Source organism: Stomoxys calcitrans, chromosome 5 (genome assembly GCF_963082655.1).
Source record: "Stomoxys calcitrans chromosome 5, idStoCalc2.1, whole genome shotgun sequence".
Classification (NCBI taxonomy): Eukaryota; Metazoa; Arthropoda; class Insecta; order Diptera; family Muscidae; genus Stomoxys; species Stomoxys calcitrans.
Window position 1 is genome coordinate 146,760,525 of NC_081556.1, and position 21,313 is coordinate 146,781,837.

The following is a 21,313-nucleotide window of genomic DNA, read 5'->3' on the forward strand; positions in this document are numbered from 1 at the left end:
GAGCGATATCAACATATGGTCCGGTTTGGACCACAATTAAATTATAAGTTGAAGATCTGTGTAAAATGTCAGCCAATTCGAATAAGAATTGCGCCCTTTGTGGACTCAAGTAGTAAAATAGAGAGATCGATTTATATGGGAGATGTATCGGGCTATATACCGATTGAGACCATAATAAATACGTATGTTAATGGTCATGAGAGAATCCGTCGTACAAATTTTCAGGCAAATCGGATAATAATTGCGACCTCTAGAGGCTCAAGAAGTCAAGATCCCAGATCGGTTTATATGGCAGCTATATCAGGTTATGAACCGATTTGAACCATATTTGGCACAGTTGTTGGATATCATAACAAAACACGTCGTGCCAAAATTCATTCAAATTGGATAAGAATTGCGCCCTCTAGAGGCCCAAGAAGTCAAGACCCAAGATCGGTTTATATGACAGCTATATAAGGTTATGGATCGATTTGAAGCATACTTAGCACAGTTGTTGGATATCGTAACAAAACACGTCGTGCAAAATTTCGTCCCAATCGGATAAGAATTGCGCACTCTAGAGGCTCAAGAAGTCAAGTCCCAAGATCGGTTTATATGGCAGCTATATCAAAACATGGACCGATATGACCCATTTACAATACCAACCGACCTACACTGATAAGAAGTATTTGTGCAAAATTTCAAGCGGCTAGCTTTATCCTTCGGAAGTAAGCGTGCTTTCGACAGACAGACGGACGGACAGACGGACGGACATGGCTAGATCGGCATAAAATTTCATGACGATCAAGAAGATATATACTTTATGGGGTCTCAGACGAATATTTCGGAAGTTACAATCAGAATGACGAAATTAGTATACCCCCCATCTTATGGTGGAGGGTATAATAATAAAATAAAATAAAATAAATTTAAATAAAAAAATAACAATAATAAAATGAAAGTCATAACAGAACACTATCTGCAAATTTTCAGTCAAATCGGACGAAAAATTCGGATTGTAAGGTCTCAAGAAGTCAAATCTGGAGATCGGTTTAAATGGGACCTATGTCAGGTTATAGACCGATTTGAACCGTACTTCGCACAAATATTAAAAGTTAAAACGGAATACTATCGGAAAAGTTTGAGCTAAATCGGAGCAAAATTGCGGCTTCCAGGGGCTCAAGAAGTCAAATCGGGAGATCGGTTAATATGGGAGCTATATCTAAATCTGAGCCAATATGGCCCATGTGCAGTCCCCAACGACCTACATGGATAATAAATATCTATGAAAAATTTCAAGATGCATTCGACCTCTATGGTGTTTTCGAAATCCGTTTTCGACAATTGTTGTGACTTCCAACAATTGTGCCAAATACGATCCAAAGCAGTTTATAACCTGATGTAGCTCCCATGTAAACCGGTCCCTCGATCATCATTGTTCGGTTCGTAGAAGCTTTAATTTTTGCTAGTTTAACAGAAGTCTGTTATGTAGAATAAGATTGTGTCCTTCAACTTAATCTTTATACCCTCCTCCATAGGATGGGGGTATACTAATTTCGTCATTCTGTTTATAACACCTCGAAATATGCGTCTAAGACCCCATAAAGTATATATATTCTTGATCCGTCCGTCCGTTCGTCTGTCTGTCAAAAGCACGCTAACTTTCGAAGGAGTTAAGCTAGACGCTTGAAATTTTGCACAGTTACTTCTAATCAGCGTAGGTCGGTTGGTATTGTAAATGGGCCAAATCGGTCCATGTTTTGATATAGCTGTCAACTGTGCCAAGAAAAGTTCAGATCGGTCTATAACCTGATATAGCTGCCATATAAACCGATATGGGATCTTGACTCCTTGAGCCACTAGAGGGCGCAATTATTATCCGATTTGGCTGAAATCATTGCAAACGGAATGACTAAATGAATATATCCCCATATGATGATAGGTATACAAATAATATATGATGAGAGATAAATGTAGACTCCATAACTTAACATTACCTTGACTGCTTACATTTCTCTTTAGTTTGTCTCATCTTATTCCATATCTTTCTATGTTACGGGTTTCTCTTTATGTGGTTACATTATTTTTAAAGAGAATTTTTCTTGTTGTTCTGTTGTAGCATCAAACCTATACAACTTTAGTATAATTCTGAACTTCAACAAAACGTGTCGTGGTGGTCTCCGGCATACTGTGTCTAAAATTCCAAAAACAATTTTTTTTGATTTAAGCCCCCTGCGTTAAGTTTGTTGTTCGGCCAATACACGTGAAATTCTTTATGAAACGTTGCCTTGCATGCATAACGTCTCACATCCGGTTGAGGCAACCTTGAACTTGGCATAGAAAAATTATTTTTACAAATACCACCATTCGCCCGCAGAAACGAAAACAAAGGCATTTTGCAAAAATGTGTTTGTACATGAGTGTGCCTCAGTGGCTAAATTTACAAAATTTCCTAACGGCTGTCAATGAGAGCATAAATCACACAATCGATGTGACAGTTATGCTCGTTTATTTTAAATGTTTCAATAAAGCACCCACCTCCAAGGACCTTGAATCAAGGACAGCCATTGATTATAAAAATATGGAAAATTATGTGCAAGTGAATGGAAAAGGTGAATGGTTAAGTGATAATAAATTCAGTAAATTGCAAATCTCAACGGCTGCCACAGCAAGCAGCAACGATATCAAACAGGCCCTAAGTGAAGCAACAGTAATAAATTTCAATTATAACCTGCCCACCAGCGACTCACAAGAGGAATCTCGCCGGACTCAAATCCTGCCTCAACATCATTTGCACCACCATCACCAACTACAGCAACAACAACAAGTGTGTAATAATGAACAATTACCATCGCCGGATATGAGAGTAAAAAAGACAATACCACTACACACATAAAGTGAACGGGCGAAAAACAAAATCCGGTTAGCCGATAATGTCTGTGTAAATAAATCATTGGACAGCCATAAATTAGTGTGCGGACCCAGAGAGTGCGCAGCGCCTAAATAGCATCAAGCAAATAGAGTTCACATATTTTTGATAAATGTCATCTCCGTTTCCGTGTCAATTTTATTTTGTCCATACCTATAGCAAATGTTTGAATGAAAAACAACAGCAAAGCCATAAAAGGTAATTGTTTCATACATTAACATATGGTTAATGGCCAATTATGGGAATTTTGTTTTTTTTTTATTTTCTTGCCATCTTTATTGATTGTTGTGTAAAAAAAAAAACCTGATTGTTGATGTTGGTGATTAAGGGAAAATAACCACATAATAAAAATAAAATTTCACTCATTACCATATAATGAGAGAAACCATGGTGTGATTTTTACTACATTCAAGTGATTTTTCTGCAATTAAATGCGTTTAACATGTCATCAACTAAAGCAGAGATAAATTAAAGCCCAAAGTTGGCCATCGAAACTAAGTAATCGAAATTTTAAATATAGATAAAAGGCCTTAAAAGTGAACAAGTAAAAAGGCGTTAAGATCGGCTGGGGCGAACTTTGGATACCCACCACCTCGGGTAAACCATCTTTCATCAAAAGTCGGTGAAAATTGCATACCCATAGCATCGAAATATGTTCCGATTTGGACCAAATACTAGTAAGTATTAGACATTGTTCAGATGGGTATAACAAAATATTGGCCTCTTTAGTAGCTATATTTAAAAATAAACCGATTTGAACCGTTGTATATGGATGTCGAAAAGCCTAACATAAGTCACTGTGTCAAATTTCAGTTAAATCGGATTATAAATGCGTCTTTTTTGGGGCCAAGACTTTAAATCGAGATATCGGTCTATATGGCAGCTTTATGGAAATCTTAATCGATCTAGACCAAATTGCAGAAATATGTGGAGGTGCTTAACTTAACCCTCTGTCCCAAATTTCGGCTACATTAGACAATAAATGCGCATTTTATGGGTTCAAAACCTTAAATCGAGGGATCGATCTATATGGCAGCTATATCCAAATCTGGAACGATCTGTGCCGTATTGCAGAAGTATGTTAGGGGGCTTAGCTTAACTCACTATCCCTAATTTCGGCGACATCGGACAATAAATGCGCTTTTTATGGCCCCAAAACCTAAAACCGAGATATCGGTCTATATGGCAGCTATATCCAAATCAGGACAGATCTGGGCCAAATTCCAGAAGTCTGTCGAAGGGCCTAACACAACTCATTGTCCCAAATTTCAGCAAAATCGGATAATAAATGTGGCTTTTACTGGCCTAAGACACTAAACCGGAGGATCGGTCTATACGGCAGCTATATCCAAATCTGGACCGATCTAGGCCAAATTGACGAAGGATGTTGAAGAGCCTAACACAACTCACTGCCCCAAATTTCAACATACTGACCTCAAATTTCAGCGTACTGAGAAGGCTTACAGATGTTGGGCACTATGTAGACGGGCCGTAGGCTCCAAATGGGGCCTGAGTCCTAGAATAGTCCACTGGCTCTACAGAAGCGTGATTAGACCAATACGTAAATACGCCTCAGTAGTTTGGTGGACTGCTATGGAGAAAAAGTGCAACATAAGGACCAAACAACAGTTTCAGAGAACATGTTGTCTTGGCATAGGCAGAGCGATGAGGAACACGCCCACTAGGGCACTGGAGACTATTCTATATATCAGACCCATTGACATACCGATTTTATGTGAGTCAGCCACTGCGGCTATGAGACTTAAGGCGATGGGATAATGGACAGACAGAAGGACGTACAGAGAGATGGACAGATAGACAGAAGGACAGGCAGATGGACAGACGGACAGACTAACAGACGGACACACGACAGACAGATAGACAGACGGACAGACATACGAGCAGACATACGAATAGACAGACGGACAGACAGACAGACGGACAGACAGACAGACAGATGGACAGACAGACGGACAGACAGACAGACAGACGGACAGACAGACGGATAGACAGACGGACAGACAGACGGACAGACAGACAGACATACGAGCAGACATACGAACAGACAGACGGACAGAGAGACGGACAGAGAGACGGACAGACAGACGGACAGACAGACGGACAGACAGTCGGACAGACAGACGGATAGACAGACAGACAGACGGACAGACAGTCGGACAGATAGACGGACAGACAGTCGGACAGATAGACGGATAGACAGACAGACAGACAGACAGACAGACAGACAGACAGACGGACAGACAGACGGACGGACAGACAGACGGACAGACAGACAGACGGACAGACAGACAGACAGACAGACAGACAGACAGACAGACAGACAGACAGACAGACAGACAGACAGACGGACAGACAGACGGACGGACAGACAGACGGACAGACAGACAGACGGACAGACAGACAGACGGACAGACAGACGGACAGACAGACAGACAGACAGACGGACAGACAGACAGACAGACATACAGACAGACGGACAGACAGACGGACAGACAGACAGACAGACAGACGGACGGACAGGCAGGTGGACAGACAGATAGACGAACAGACAGACGGACAGGTAGATAGACAGACAGACAGATGGACAGACAGACGGACGGACAGACAGACGGACAGACAGACGGACAGACAGATTTGGATATAGCTGCCATATAGATCGATCTCTCGCTATAAGGTTTTGGGCCCATAAAATGCGCATTTATTGTCTGATTTCGCCTACATTTGGAAGTATGAGTTGCGTTAGGTTCTTCGTCAACATTCTGCAATTTAGCCCAGATCGGACCAAATTTGGATATAACTGCCATATAGACCGATCTCTCGATCTAAGGTTTTGGGTTCATAAAAGGCACATTTATTGTCCGATTTTGCCGACATTTAGGGCAGTGAGTTGTGTTAGGCCCTTCGACAGTCTTCTCCAATTTGGCCCTTCGTCAGTCTTCTTCAATTTGGCCCAGAACGGTTTAGAATTTGATATAGGCCATTTAAACCGATCTCTCGATTTAAAGTCTTGACCAAATAAAAGGCACATTTTTAATTCGATTTCGCTGAAATTTGATACAGTGGCTTATATTAGGCTTTTCGACATCTGTGTCGTACATGGTTTAGATCGGTCTATATTTGAACATGGCTACCGAAAAGGCTAATATTTGGTTCTACAAAATTGAACAATGAGTTGTACTTAAAAACCACTCAAAATCCATGTCGAATTCGGTCTAAAGCGGACCATATTTCGTTAAAGCTGCTATGGGGCCATATATTTTCACCAGATTATGACGAAAGGTGGTTTACATATAAACCCGAGTTGGTGGGTATCCAAAGTTCGGCCCGGCCGAATTTAACGCCTTTCTTTTTTTGTAGGATGCCCCTTTTTAAGGATGGCTCTTACCTAACCTAACCTAACCTACGATGTAGTCTGAAACTATAAGCCAATTTGTCGGCATTATTTAAATTTCTCCTAAAATTATGCTTTAATTTTGAACATAAATTCACTTGAATTGTAATGCATGAAATAAATAATTCCTTCTAAATTGGCCTTTTAATAAATGAATTTTTAACTAAGAATTTTATTAAAATCTCTGCGAAAAAGTAACTCTTAGCCAACTTGCAAATGATGTAAAGCAAAGTTTTATACTTTAAAAGAATTCACTTCCAAAAATATCTCTTGACCCCTTTTTAGAGCTGCACTCTATTGCCTTTGCTACGAAGTGTTTGTGCGGTGGCAAACTCTGAATGAAAAGGTCATTATAACTTTTCACCAAAAATTGAGTAGAGTTTGTCTAAGTTTCGGTTGTTGCTCTACTCTTCCAAAGAAGAGCAGATAAACTTGGAATGAAAGACGAACCCCACAAACTCATCACACTTTTATTTTATGGATGGTTTGTTGTTTTTTGGTATTTTTGTGCAACACTTGGTCTAGTTCATAGTCATTAGGAAACAATTGTCTTTGCGGCAAGACTACAGACTATGGTTTATGGCAAAGTATGCTTGGAAATTCTGTTTTTGAAACTTCCAAAGAAATCTGGTTTTGTGACTTATCAAAAATGAAAATAAATATATAAATAAGATGTATTAGAATACTTTAGCACATGAAGTTGCCATTGTTTTTGAAACAAAGTGAAGAAACACGAATAGATAAAAAAAACTGTTAGACGACTGTGGGCTGAGAGTTTTTGAAATTATGAGAAAAGTTATGCGTTTGCCATGTTGTGGCAATATGCAGTAAAGTGAGAAACTTGAACTGTTTTAAAATCAGATTTACTTTTGCTCTCTCACAACGAAACATTGCAGTGGGTCTTAAGGATGAGGTATTATACAAAAGTGAATTATGGGAAACTTATCACATTTAAAGATGAGATACTAAACAAAAGTTAATTATTTGAAACTTATCGCATTTAAAATATACAATTTTGACTACAAGTGCAAATGCAATGATAAAAGTGAACCAAATAAATAAAACTTAGTTTGAATTGTATTGGATTGATGTTCAAATTGGTCGATTTTATACCCTCCGCCATAGAATGGAAGGTGAACTTACGTTTGGAGCCACCAAATAGGGAGAGTGGTTTATATGGCGATTTGTATCATACTTTGCATGACTATTAGAAGTCAAGACCAAAGTCGTAGAACAAAATTTCCGCCTAACCAGAAAGGAACGGAGCATTCCATATGTCGAACATTTCACGTGAGCTGTTGTGTTAGCAAATATCTTGAATAACCAGTTTGCCTTGCGTTTGAGCTGTATAAAATATGGACTGTTTTCTACTTCATCGTAAGTGCACTTCAAGTTTATGTGTGGCCTCAGAGGAGCTAACTCGCAATCATTTGTAGACGCATCTCTCCACGGGAAATTTTCTTCGCAAACAATTTCATCATCCAAGGTGCCTTTACACTCGTTCAACATGGCTTGCGTTAGATAGTGAAATGAATCCAATTCGAAATTGTACACTATATACGGTGCCTTTGTCCTCGCTATCATGACGACATTATTTCGTTCAAACGGTATCGGAATAACTCTGTATAGTTGCGATGACTGCCTATTGAAAAGAGGTATTTTCAAGTCGATTACCAACTGAGTGCCTACAAACATCCCATGACCTCTCATTAAATGCAACACCTCCTTCAGTTCTGCACCAGTGCTTTTACCGGGTAAAACATACTTCTCTGGTAGAGCATTACGTATTCTTATTATCTCAGACTGCAGTTGACTGGGACTCATGAGCACGGGGTGAAAGTGACCATTGTTCACTTCCAACAATACGTCGATGACCTCTTTCTGCGCCTCGTCACATTCTGTGATACTCTCGTGTATTTCTTTGGTGATTATAAAGAACCGAATTGATTCTCTATAAACGTAATAATTCTCGTTCATTGTGGCGCTTATGTTCTCAATTTTGCACTTCATTTCCGTAAAGTGCGAATTGACTTCATCTGTCGTTCTCTTTAGCAGATTGACCGTAGCATCAACTACAGATGTCTGCTTCCTTTCTAGTTCTTTAAGATCATGCTGGTTCGCTAATAGGTTTCTCACGTTGTTTTCCATTGCCACGCGATCTTCGTCGTCCATCACTCCGAAAACCCAATGTTGAAAAGAGCCTACGAACTTCAATGGAGCTCCTCTTTTCTGGCGTCTATCTTCTTTCATGAATAAACGATTATTCGCCTTTTTTTACTTTAGTGGTAAGACTGGTTTCTCGGACAACCGCTTGATGGGGCATATAATACTTCGCTAGTTTTTTCGTCTCTACCTTCACCATGTGCCCCATTGATATTAGCTCATCTATCGTCCTTACATATTCTTCTCTCAACTCCGTACATTCTTCCAGTCTTTTCTCCATATTTAAAAATCTTGCCATTGCTCTTTTATGTGATTCTCCCAATACCTTGTCTTCAGCAAACGGTAACCTGACGACGAATCTTCCTGATTGGTCTACTCGTGTTGTTTCTTCATAGAGTTTTAAGCAATAATCATCTTCCATGATCGTTTCTTCGTCTTCTATCTCCTCAATTTCCCAAAATCGCTCAATAGTTGTGGTAGCAACATACCTTCCGCTACCTTTTCCAGGCCTCATTAGTATTTTTCCAGACAGGATCCAGCCAAACTTCGTGTTTTGTGCCACAATCGCTTCATCATGACGAACTCCTCCCTCCAATATTTGTGGGAAAAGGTCGGCCCCAATTACCATATCGATTCTTTCAGATTTGTTGAAGTTTGGATCGGCCAGATTAATGTTCTTCCATCTTCCAATATTGTATTGGAAGCTATTATCTGGATGAGCTGATGCTAGTTTCGGCAGGACTAGTGCTTCCACTTTGATTTTAGTGTTGCTGACAAATCTAGGTCTTATTTCCATTAGTACTTTAGATTTTGCCATTCCCACCATGGTTTCTCCGAGACCTCGTAGATTCACCTCCGTCTTCGTCTTTGGTAGTTGTAGTAGCTGCGCTGCGTCTTCCGATACCGATGTTATTTGGGATCCTTGGTCAATTAAAGCCCTTAATGTTACGTATTCTCCATGTAAAGACTTTACACGAACTTGGGCGGTAGCCAGAAGAACATTTGTTGCTGAGTTTGTTGTCATTGCCTTCGTGTTGCTGATTCTCTCCAAATGGATTAGTGTGTTATGACTCAATCCGCACTTCTGACATTTGCTATCACTCAAACACCGCTTATCTTCCCCGTGTTTGAGACATTTGAGGCATAACTGCGCTGTCTTTACCCAACTATATCTCTCGTTCGATGACTGTGCCGCAAATTTCCTACAAGCAACAATATCATGCCCATTAAACTTGCAGAATCGGCATTGCTTCTTTTCCGCCATTCCAGATCTATCCTGCGGCTTAAATAGTCCTGGTACGAATTGTTTTCTGCTTGTTGAAGCCTCCAGTGCTTGATACTGCTGTTCCAGAAAGTCCAACACATCTGCCAGTCTTTGAATCTCTTTAGATTTTTTTACATTTTGCTCATACTGAATAAGCCCCTCCTTATCGAGTTTACGTATGATAATTCGGGCTAAAATTGGATCCGCATGGTCTAAAGGAATATCCATTGCTTTTAAAGCATGAATACTCTCATTCACGCTGTCTAGCAATTTTCTTAGACCCACCGCCACTTGGCTGTTTATACTTGGGTGATCCAGAATCTTGTCCACTAGTTTCGTGAACAAAATTCTTTTATTATTATATCTCTTCTCCAGCAATTCCCATGCTGCTTTATAATTTGCGTCTGTGACTTGCAGATGCTGAATTAAACGGAAGGCATCTCCTCTTAAATTCGTTTTTAGGTAGTACAGTTTTTGAACTTCGGATAATTGAGAGTTTCCATCTACCATTTTCTTAAACAGGTCATGAAAGGAATTCCAATCCTCCACATTTCCATTGAAGCATGGAATCTCTATCCTTTTTAATTCCACAGTCTGTGATTCTTCTTTCAAGCCACTCATCTTTACAATTATATTTTGTATTTTTGTGTTCATTTTTTCTTCTATGTCTTCCAGTTCTTCATCCACTTCTTCCATTCCATGTTCTGTGGTTAATTCCAAATGAAGCCGCTTGATGTCGTCGAATTGTTTTTCCCACATAGACTTCATATTTTCTAGAGCATATATGGAGACCCCAGAAATATCTGCTTCCATGGCATCGGAAAACTTCATGATCCTTCTGCGGAATTGAGACAGCACTGCATTTTTTCTCTCACTATTGGTATGTGGGGTGGCTATGGTCAATTCCTTCAACGCTGCTCGCTCTTCTACTTGCTGGGTGACTTCTCTCTTCTTCTCATATAATTGCTCTTGTAGCATCTGCTCCATTTTCTTTTGAAATATCTCCTGCTGTCTCTTCAGTTGCTCCTGCTGTGTTTGAAATTGAAGTAGCATGTTTTCCTGTAATGCCCGAAATTGTTCCATTACTGCTCCTTGGTTCTCTTTTTTCCTTGCACCCTTTTCGTGCTCAGTTGTCGTTGTAGGATTTGTCAGTAGCGCAAGCTCCACTTTTTCGCTTCCGGTTTCCTCATTTTCGGGCTCCTCTCTAATTTGTTGCATGTGTTCCTTGCATTTTTCATAGGAACTCTCAATTCTCTCCCAGATGTTGTCCTTGAAGTAGACATCGCTATTCGGCCCAAGTTGCTCTAATTTATAATTATTTAGCTTTGCTTCCTCCATTTTATTCTCTAGCGACTTGGACGTACTTTCCAATGTAGCCTTTCTGAACTTCTCCGTCTTTAGTTTTCCAGAAATCTCAATGATTTCCTTAAGGATTTTATTTTGAATTTTGTAAAGAATATGTCTATCTGCCGACATTTTTATTATTTGTTTTTTTTTTTTTTAGTATTTGCCTTTTAGCTGTTATTAATTGGTTTTGTTTTTTTTTTGATATATTTTTTTTTTTTAATTTTTGTTTTTGCCTTCTTTTTTTTTTTTTTTTTTTTGGCTATTTGTATTTTTTTTACATATATATTTTCTTAGCGCTGTTTTTTTTTTTATTTTTTTTTTGTTTTGTAGTTGCCTTTATTCTTGGCTCTTATGATTCTTGGTTCAGCCCTTTTGGCTTTTTCTTTTCCTGTTTTATTTATAATATATTGTTTCTATATTTTTTACGGCCGCTGATCTCTTTCTCTCGAAGGACCAATGTTGAAGTAGGAGAAATGAAAACACCCGTACGGTTTGGTTGTATCTTCAAATCTAATTTATTATGCCATTCAATCCTGTTTATATACTATCTTACCAACTAATTCTTAAACTACACTAAGCGAACAATCTTATCTTCCTTATTAGACGAATAACAACAGTACCTAATTACAGCGTCCCTTTTAAGTGATAAGCCGGTCATAAACTACCTAAGCGTCTTCCATATGCGCGGCAGGAAAACCCTAAACAATTATCGCTTGTAAACTCATTTACTTTATGGCTACATTAGATATGCATTAAGAAACCATAAACTGTAAAGAGATAAACAATCTCTATTGAAAGAGTAGGGATAAATGATCCTAATGACCTGAACTATTTTGATAAGAAAAGTATGCTTAAGATATTTTATTACTCCACCTTAAGATTATTCTAATGTATAGATTGTGTTCATATTTTTATGAACACCATAAAAGATTCGAAATGAAAGGTCACAGCAAAATATTTGTATAAAATTGAAAGTATTTTTGTGTGCACACTAAAACCACTGCCATGAAGAGCAATTGTTTCATGAGCTGATTTCAGGGCAATTTTTTTAGCAATTGTGTAAGGGGTTATTACAGTGCATAAAACTTTAGTTCTGAACCTAACACATTATCATACAACAGACAGGCGGACGGTAAAATGAGTTATAAACAAAAGCACGAAGAAGAAAGCGAATATGTTCCGATTTGGACCAAATACTAATAAATGCAAGTCATTGTTCAATTGGGGGTAACAAAATATTGGTCTTTTTAGTAGCCATATCTAAAAATAAACCGATCTGAAGCATATACGACACGGATGTCGAAAAGCCTAACATAAATCACTGTGTCAAATTTCAGTGAAATCGGATTATAAATGCGCCATTTACGGGCCCAAAACCTTAAATCGAGACATCGGTCCATATGGCAGCTATATTCAAATCTGAATCCGATCTGGGCCAAATGGAAGAAGAATGTCGAAGGGCCTAACGCAACTCACTGTCCCAACTTTCAGCGACATCGGACAATAAATGCACCTTTTATGGGCCCAAAACCTTAAATCGAGAGGTCGGTCTACATGGCAAATCTGGACCGATCTGAGCCAAACTGGAGAGGAATGTCAAATGGCTAAATTTATCTCACTGTCCCAAATTTCGGCGACATTAGACAATAAATGCACCCTTTTTGGACCCAAAACCTTAAATCGAGAGATCGGTCTATATGGCAGCTATATTCAAATCTAAACCGATCTTGGCCAAATGGAAGAAGAACGTCGAAGGGCCTAACACAACTCACTGTCCAAAATTTCAGCGACATCGGACAATAAATGCACCTTTTATGGGCAAAAAACCTTAAATCAAGAAATCGGTCGATATGGCAACTATATCCAAATCTGGACCGATTGATGCAGAATTGAAGAAGCATGTCAAGGGTCTTAACATTACTCACAGTCACAAATTTCATCAAAATCGTATAATAAATGTGGCTTTTATAGGCCTACAACCTTGAATCGGGGAAACTGTCTATATGGCAGCTAAAAACAAATCTGGACCGATCTCGGCCAAATTAACGAAGGATGTCGAAGAACCTAACACAACTCACTACTTCAAATTTCGGCAACATCGGACAATAAATGCGCCTTTTATAGGCCCAAAACCTTAAATCGAGGGATCGGTCTATATGGCAGCTATATCCAAATCTGAACCGATATGGGCCAAATTGAAGAAGAATGTCGAAGGGCCTAACACTACCAACAATTTCAAATTTCGGCGACATCGGACAATAAATGCAACCTTTATGGACTCAAAACCTTAAATCGAGAGATCGGTCTATATGGCAGCTATATCCAAATCTGGACCGATATATCCAAATCTGGACCGATACGATCAAATTGACGTAGAATGCCGAAGGGCCAAACACAACTCACTGGCCCAAATTTCAGCAAAATCGGATAATAAATGTGGCTTTTAAGGGCCAAAGACCCTAAATCGGAGAATCGGTCTATATGGCAGCTATATTCAAATCTGAACCGATCTGGTTCAAATTGAATAAAGACGTCGACTGGCCTTACAAAATTCACTGTCCCAAATTTCATCAAAATCGGATAATAAATGTGACTTTTATGGGCCTATGACCCAAAATCGGCGGATCGATCTATTGGGGGCTGTATCAGAATGTCCGATATAGCCCATTATCGAACTTAACCTGCTTATGAACAAAAAAGGAATCCATGGAAAGTTTCAGCTCAATATCTCTATTTTTATACACTCCACCATAGGATGGGGGTCATTCTGTTTGCTTTTCATATTTCGGTATTGGACAACTCTTGTTCTGCAATCTGCCAACTGACAGCTCTATAGTAAGGCATGCAATTTTTGAGGTTATGCGTACTCAGAACGTTTTGATATATGAGTGCTATTTGTGTGACTTAACAGTGACTTAAAAGATTCATCTCGCCTAGAAAATCTCAAGAAAAGGCTCTTGTCGATTGGTCAAAAGAAATGCTCCAAAAATACAATCGCGGTGCTTCGAAATACGTCTATGACATCGTGGCAGGTGATGATTCGTGGATTTACGCGAATGAGCCCGAAAGCAAACAGCAGTCGACTGTGTGGGTGTTTCAAGATGAACCAAATCCAACAAAAATTGTTCGCGCATAGAGCACTTCTAAGGAAATGATCGCCAGTTTTTTCAGAAAAACTGGACATTTCGCAATCGCTCCATTATAACAACTTAGAACAGTGGTACACAACCACGTGGCTGCCATTTGTCTACCAAGAAATCAGGAAAACCAACCGCCAAAGACGGATCACTCTTCCGCACTACAATGCGAGCTCTCACACATCGGCTCAAACAACTGCATTTTCAACATCAATTTGATGAGTCATCTGCCTTATAGCCCTGACTTTGCACCGAATCACTTTTTTTTTATTCCCGTACGTAAAAAATAAAATGAGGATCAACGTTTTTCGACACCTAAAGAAGCGGTTGAAGCGTTCAGAATGCATGTTTTGGAGATGCCTCTATCAGAGTGGCAAAAGTGCTTCGACAATTGGTTCAAAAGCATACAAAAGTTCATAAATCTAAATGAGGAATATTTTGAAAAACAAAAAAAAGCAATTTTCGATGATTATTATTTGCTTTTGTTCCACAATCCCCAAATATAAAAGGCAACCCTCGAACTTGAAAAACACCCAACATAAAAGAAATACCATGAATTTTAGTTTGAAATAATTTCCACAGAAAAGTTGAATGAACCTCTTTCGGTTGACAACAATCTTATCTAAGTAAGGTTAGGTTGAAAAGAGGGTGCAGATATTAATCCGCCCCATGCCACTATGGACATACATCTAAGCCAGTAATCTGCTTGTTGTGAGCTCTAAAAACTATTGGGTTGCCCAAAAAGTAATTGCGGATTTTTCATATAGTCGGCGTTGACAAATTTTTTCACAGCTTGTGACTCTGTAATTGCATTCTTTCTTCTGTCAGTTATCAGCTGTTACTTTTAGCTTGCTTTAGAAAAAAAGTTTAAAAAAAGTATATTTGATTAAAGTTCATTCTAAGTTATATTAAAAATGCATTTACTTTCTTTTAAAAAATCCGCAATTACTTTTTAGGCAACCCAATATAAAGTAACCTCTAAGAAGAACATTTTAAGTTAGGAACTCCGTGCTACTTACAAAATCCTTAATTGTTTTCAATACCACTGCCCTAAGTAGGTTCATGTCTGATATTGTGTCTCCACCTAAGTACCGGTATCTGTTGGACGCGAAAGCCGGGCAATAACAAAAGAAATGCTCCAACGTCTCATCATCTTCCCCGCATGGCCTACACATGCTATCACTTGCCACACCGATTTTACATAAGTGGGCTCGTAGTCCTATGTGTCCCGTTATGATACCAATAGCTATACTGACCTCCTTCTTGCTTCCTTTCAGTAATAGCCTCGTCTTCTCACGATCTGGATCCCCCCTAAGGAATTTCGCCGCCGTTCCGACCGTTTCGCTGTTCCACAATGTTGTTTACGCGTTCGCCCACTCCTTTTACTCGAACTGCGTCGACCAGAAAGGCTTCGGGTTAACCAAGTTTATTGACGGCGGCAGTCTCTGGCCTTCAGCGCCAAATCGTCTGCCCTTTCATTTCCCCTTATTCCGTTATGGCCCGGCACCCAAACGATGCGCATTTTGCCATCCTCAGAGAAGGCGTTAATCTCCTTCTTACACTGCAAGACTGTTCGTGACCTTACCATCCTGGTTGTTATTGTCCTTATGGCAATTTTACTATCGGTAAAGATGTTCCGACTCGATGTCCTCGCGTTAGCACCACATCACTTCACGCATTCCGTGATCGCCCGGATCTCCGCCTGCAAGACCGTTTTATGGTCAGGCAGTCTAAAACAGATGTCAGTCCCGGGGTTCTCAATGTTGACCCATAGGCCCACTCTGACCTCTAGCTTTAATCCATCCGTGTAACATAATCTTCCAGATGGCAATACTGGGGTTCCGTCAATCCAAGACTTTGCCTCTGGCAGCAGTGCCTCGCACTCACTTCATCTCAGGTATCCGATCGGAAACCTCTTCCCTTCCTTCCAGGTTTCCTGTCGTCGCCTCGATTATACCGCGATGGTATGAGCTGCTCCCATCCTCAATCCATTCTCCCATCGTCCTTAGTCTCATAGCCGCAGTGGCAGCCTCACATAAAATCGGTATGTCAATGGGTGGGATATCTAGAATAGTCTCCAGTGCCCTAGTGGTCGTGGTCCTCATCGCTCCGCCTATGCCAAGACCACATGTTCTCTGAACCTGTTGTATGGTCCTTATGTTGCACTTTTTCTCCATAGCAGTCCACCAAACAACTGAGGCGTATGTAAGTATTGGTCTAATCACGCTCCTGTAGAGCCAGTGGATTATCCAAGAATTCAGGCCCCATTTGGAGCCTACGGCCCGTCTACATAGTGCTCAACATCTGTGAGCCTTCTCAGTACTCTCCTGAATGTGACACTTCCAAATCAGTTTCCTGTCCAAGATCACACCTAAGTATTTGACCTTGTCAGATATCGAAATCGTCTTATTGAGGAAACGTGGTGCGTTAAATTGGCCCACTTTCGTCTACCTCGTGAACAGGCATATCTCAGTCTTCTCTGGGTTAACATTGAGACCTCTTGGTCTAGCCCAGTCATATGCCATATGAAAGACCCTTTCGGACCTTCTGCATAGCCCGTTCGGATCCTTACCTCTTAGAAGTACATCGTCTGCGATGTTATAATACGTCTAATATATAATCGATCTAAGAGATCGGCTCTTTTATATTCACTACCAAATAACTCAAGCTGACAATGACTGAAAATTTACACAAAGAAAAGTTTTACAAAATATTTAGCAAATAGTGTAAAAAAGGACTTGTTTTGCCATCAACTTTTTTATTTTTTTTTTTTTTTGGTTTGATTTCCATTCATTTTTCGCCTGAATGATGCGTTTCTATTGTTCGCTCAATGTTTCAATTTGTTGCTGAATAAGTTTTTCTGTTTTGTTTTTCTTTTGTAGACTATTTGTTGAGCAAGTAGTTGTTGCTGCAACTGTTATACCAGCAGTGTTTTTTGTTGCCGTGGCTACTACATTGAACTCAATTACTTGTGAAATATTGATATTGTTACAGTTTTATCCAATAAACACCATTGAAATAAACCAAAGAAAACAAAAACAAAAGAATTTTTTTCTTTCTCCATGAAAACAATGAGAATAACTGCCATTGCTGTTTAATGAATTAAACTTTTCTCACTGTTTGATTTTACTACTTATTACTTTGGACTCTTTTTTTTGCATATCTTTAATAATTAACATTTTTTACTTCGTTTATAGTCACCAGCAGTTGAATTTCTTTTTTAAATACAGTTAATTAAATTCTGGGTTTTTATTCCAAAAATTTGGTTTTTATAGTTTTATACTCTTTGACGGATATGTTAGATATCAATTTCCAAAAAAAAACCAAAGTGTTTTGGGCATATAACAAGGCTATTCTACTTTAATCGCTGTTCTAATTAATGGGTCCATCTATCGCTGTAACAAAACAATGAGCTAAGTTAGAATTCACTTACCATTGCAGTAACAAGCGGTATAAAAAGAGAAAATTATTTAAAGGTGATGCCTGCTTGTGGGCTGCACAAGTCAATCTGGTACATGGTGGCGTATGATGACAATGAACGAAATAACAGATAACGTATACCACACCTATGCCAGCTTAGAAAGCACAATAATTGGGTCTTCACGAACAAACACCAAAGCTCAAAATGGAAATATGGGCAAACTACATACATATGCAAAGGACTTGCAAAGGACAAGCAAATAAAATAAAATAAAATAAAGTGAAATAAAATAAAATAAAATAAAATAAAATAAAATAAAATAAAATAAAATAAAATAAAATAAAATAAAATAAAATAAAATAAAATAAAATAAAATAAAATAAAATAAAATAAAATAAAATAAAATAAAATAAAATAAAATAAAATAAAATAAAATAAAATAAAATAAAATAAAATAAAATAACATAACGTAACATAAAATAAAATAAAAAAATAAATAAAATAAAATAAAATAAAATTAAATTAAATTAAATTAAATTAAATTAAATTAAATTAAATTAAATTAAATTAAATTAAATTAAATTAAATTAAATTAAATTAAATTAAATTAAATTAAATTAAATAAAATAAAATAAAATAAAATAAAATAAAATAAAATAAAATAAAATAAAATAAAATAAAATAAAATAAAATAAAATAAAATAAAATAAAATAAAATAAAATAAAATAAAATAAAATAAAATAAAATAAAATAAAATAAAATAAAATTAAATAAAATAAAATAAAATAAAATAAAATAAAATAAAATAAAATAAAATAAAATAAAATAAAATAAAATAAAATAAAATAAAACAAAATAAAATAAAATAAAATAAAATAAAATAAAATAAAATAAAATAAAATAAAATAAAATAAAATAAAATAAAATTAAATAAAATAAAATTAAATAAAATAAAATAAAATAAAATAAAATAAAATAAAATAAAATAAAATAAAATAAAATAAAATAAAATAAAATAAAATAAAATAAAATAAAATAAAATAAAATAAAATAAAATAAAATAAAATAAAATAAAATAAAATAAAATAAAATAAAATAAAATAAAATAAAATAAAATAAAATAAAATAAAATAAAATAAAATAAAATAAAATAAAATAAAATAAAATAAAATAAAATAAAATAAAATAAAATAAAATAAAATACAATACAATACAATAAAATAAAATAAAATAAAAAAAAAATAAAATAAAATAAAATAAAAAAAAATAAAATTAAAATAAAATAAAATAAAATAAAATAAAATAAAATAGAACAAAAATAAAATAAAATAAAATAAATTAAAAAAAAATTAAACTAAAAGAAATTAAAATAATAAAGATCGGACCATAATTGTGGCTTCTATAGCCTTAAAAGGCCAAATCGGATGAAAGACATATATGGGAGCTATATCTAAATCTGAATCAATTTTTATGAAATTTTACACATACATTGAGACTTTACAAAAACGCCTCCACGCCAAATTTGGTGAAAGTCGAACCAAAAATGTGGCTTCTACAACCTTAATAGTACAAATCAGATAAAAAATATATATGGGAGCTATATCTTAATCTGAACCGATTTTTATGAAAATTCAGATATGTTAAGATCAGTAACAAAACAGTCAAATTTAGTGCAGATCGGTTGAAAATTGTAGCTACTACAGCCATTTAAGTGCAAATCTGGCGATGGATATATATGGGAGCTATATCTAAATCTGGACCGATTTTTTTGAAATTTTGCACACTTATGGAGACGTCAAATGAAACATCCCATGCTGAATTTTGTAAAGATCGATAAAAAAATTGTGGCTTCTACAGCCTTAAACGGCCACATTACGACGTCAAATAAAACACCTCGCGCAAAATATTTTAAAGATCGGACAAAAACTGTGGCTTCTACAGCCTTATAAGTCCATATCGTATGAAAGATATACATGGGAGCTATATCTAAATCTGAACCGATTTTTATAAAATTTTGCAAACATATGTAGACCTTGAATAAATTACCCAATGCCAAATTTTGTATAGATCGGACGAAAATTATGGCTTCTACAGCCTTAAAAAGACATATCGGATGAAAGATATATATGGGAGCTATATCCTAGCTTTGCTAACAAAAATACATGGACACACAGACGGACATGGCTTAATCGAATCAGAAAGTGATTCTGAGTCGATCGGTTTACTTATCAATGGGTCTAACTCTTCTCCTTCTTTCAGTTGCAAACAAATGCACAAATCTATAATACCCTGTACCACAGTGGTGGTGTAGGGTATAATAAAGCTTTTATGGTCTTCAGACCTTTTATCGGGAGATCGGTCTATATGGCAGCTATTGGGTTGCCCAAAAAGTAATTGTCGGTAATATAGTAGTAATATAGTTGGCGTTGGCAAATTTTTCAACGGCTTGTGACTCTGTAATTGCATTCTTTCTTCTGTCAGTTATCAGCTGTTACTTTTAGCTTGCTTTAGAAAAAAAGTGCGCGCAATTTTGTTTACATTTGTTTGTTTGGCGTCAATTTTAATATGGCTACCACATGTATTGAAAGAAATTCATATAACAAACCGAATCAACGCTTGTGATATGCACCTTAAACGCAATGAATTCGATCCGTTTTTAAAACGAATCATAACTGGAGATGAAAAATGGATTGTTTACAACAACCTTAGTCGAAAACGATCATGGTCCAATCATGGTGAACCAGCTCAAACCACTTCAAAGGCTGATATCCACCAAAAGAAGGTTATGCTGTCTGTTTGGTGGGATTGGAAGGGTGTGGTATATTTTAAGCTGCTTCCAAGGAACCAAACGATTAATTCGGATGTTTACTGTCAACAATTGGACAAATTGAATACAGCCATCAAGGAGAAGCGACCAGAATTGGTCAATCGTAAAGGTGTCATATTCCTCCAGGACAACGCTAGACCGCACACATCTTTGGTCACTCGCCAAAAACTGAGTGAGCTTGGCTGGGAACTTTTGATGCATCCACCATACAGCCCTGACCTTGCACCATCAGACTACCATTTATTTCGATCTTTGCAGAACTCATTAAATGGTAAAACTTTCGGCAATGATAAGGCTATAAAATCGCACTTGATTCAGTTTTTTGCAGATAAAGGCCAGAAGTTCTAAGAGCATGGAATACTAAATTTGTCTGGAAGATGGCAAAAGGTTATCGAACAAAATGGCAATTATATATTTGATTAAGGTTCATTCTAAGATTCATTAAAAAAGCATTTACTTTCTTTTAAAAAATCCGCAATTACTTTTTAGGCAACCAATAAATCTGAACTGATTTCTTTGAAATTCGTCTATAATGTCGAGAAGCAAGAGACAAATTTTTGCTGCCGTATTTCGAGATAATCGGTTAACAAATGACCTTTTTATTGCATTATTACTGCAAATCGGACGAACACATATATGGGAGCTATATCCAAATCTGAACCGATTTCTATGAAATTCACCGATAATGTCGGGAGTCATAAGATAATCCTTTCTGCCAAATGTCGAGGAAATCGCTTGGCAAAAGACCATTTTATTGCATTATTACTGCAAATCGGGCGAACACATATATGGGAGCTATATCCAAATCTGAACCGATTTCTTCCAATTTCAAT

General features: G+C 37.0%; 2 protein-coding genes across 7 annotated transcripts in view; one reads left to right on the forward strand and one right to left on the reverse strand.

Moving 5' to 3' along the window:
- Positions 1 to 21,313, forward strand: part of LOC106091186 (uncharacterized) — a 118,538-nt gene that overhangs the window by 59,479 nt on the left and 37,746 nt on the right. Inside the window, exon 2 of one of the 6 annotated variants that reach the window (XR_009398511.1) lies at positions 2,099 to 3,106. The exons of 3 other annotated variants lie outside the window; for them this stretch is intronic. The gene's annotated coding sequence lies outside the window, so the exon portion shown is untranslated. Of the gene's footprint in view, positions 1 to 2,098; positions 3,314 to 17,113; positions 17,269 to 21,313 lie in introns of those variants that run through there. 2 more of the 6 variants (XM_059370072.1, XM_059370071.1) reach the window with 2 other exon arrangements.
- On the reverse strand, positions 3,004 to 8,492 carry LOC131998015 (uncharacterized). The gene is made up of 2 exons (XM_059369968.1): positions 7,645 to 8,492; positions 3,004 to 3,061 (listed from the first exon to the last, which is right to left on the reverse strand). Exons 1-2 carry the CDS (start codon positions 8,490 to 8,492, stop codon positions 3,004 to 3,006), a joined length of 906 nt encoding a protein of 301 aa, XP_059225951.1.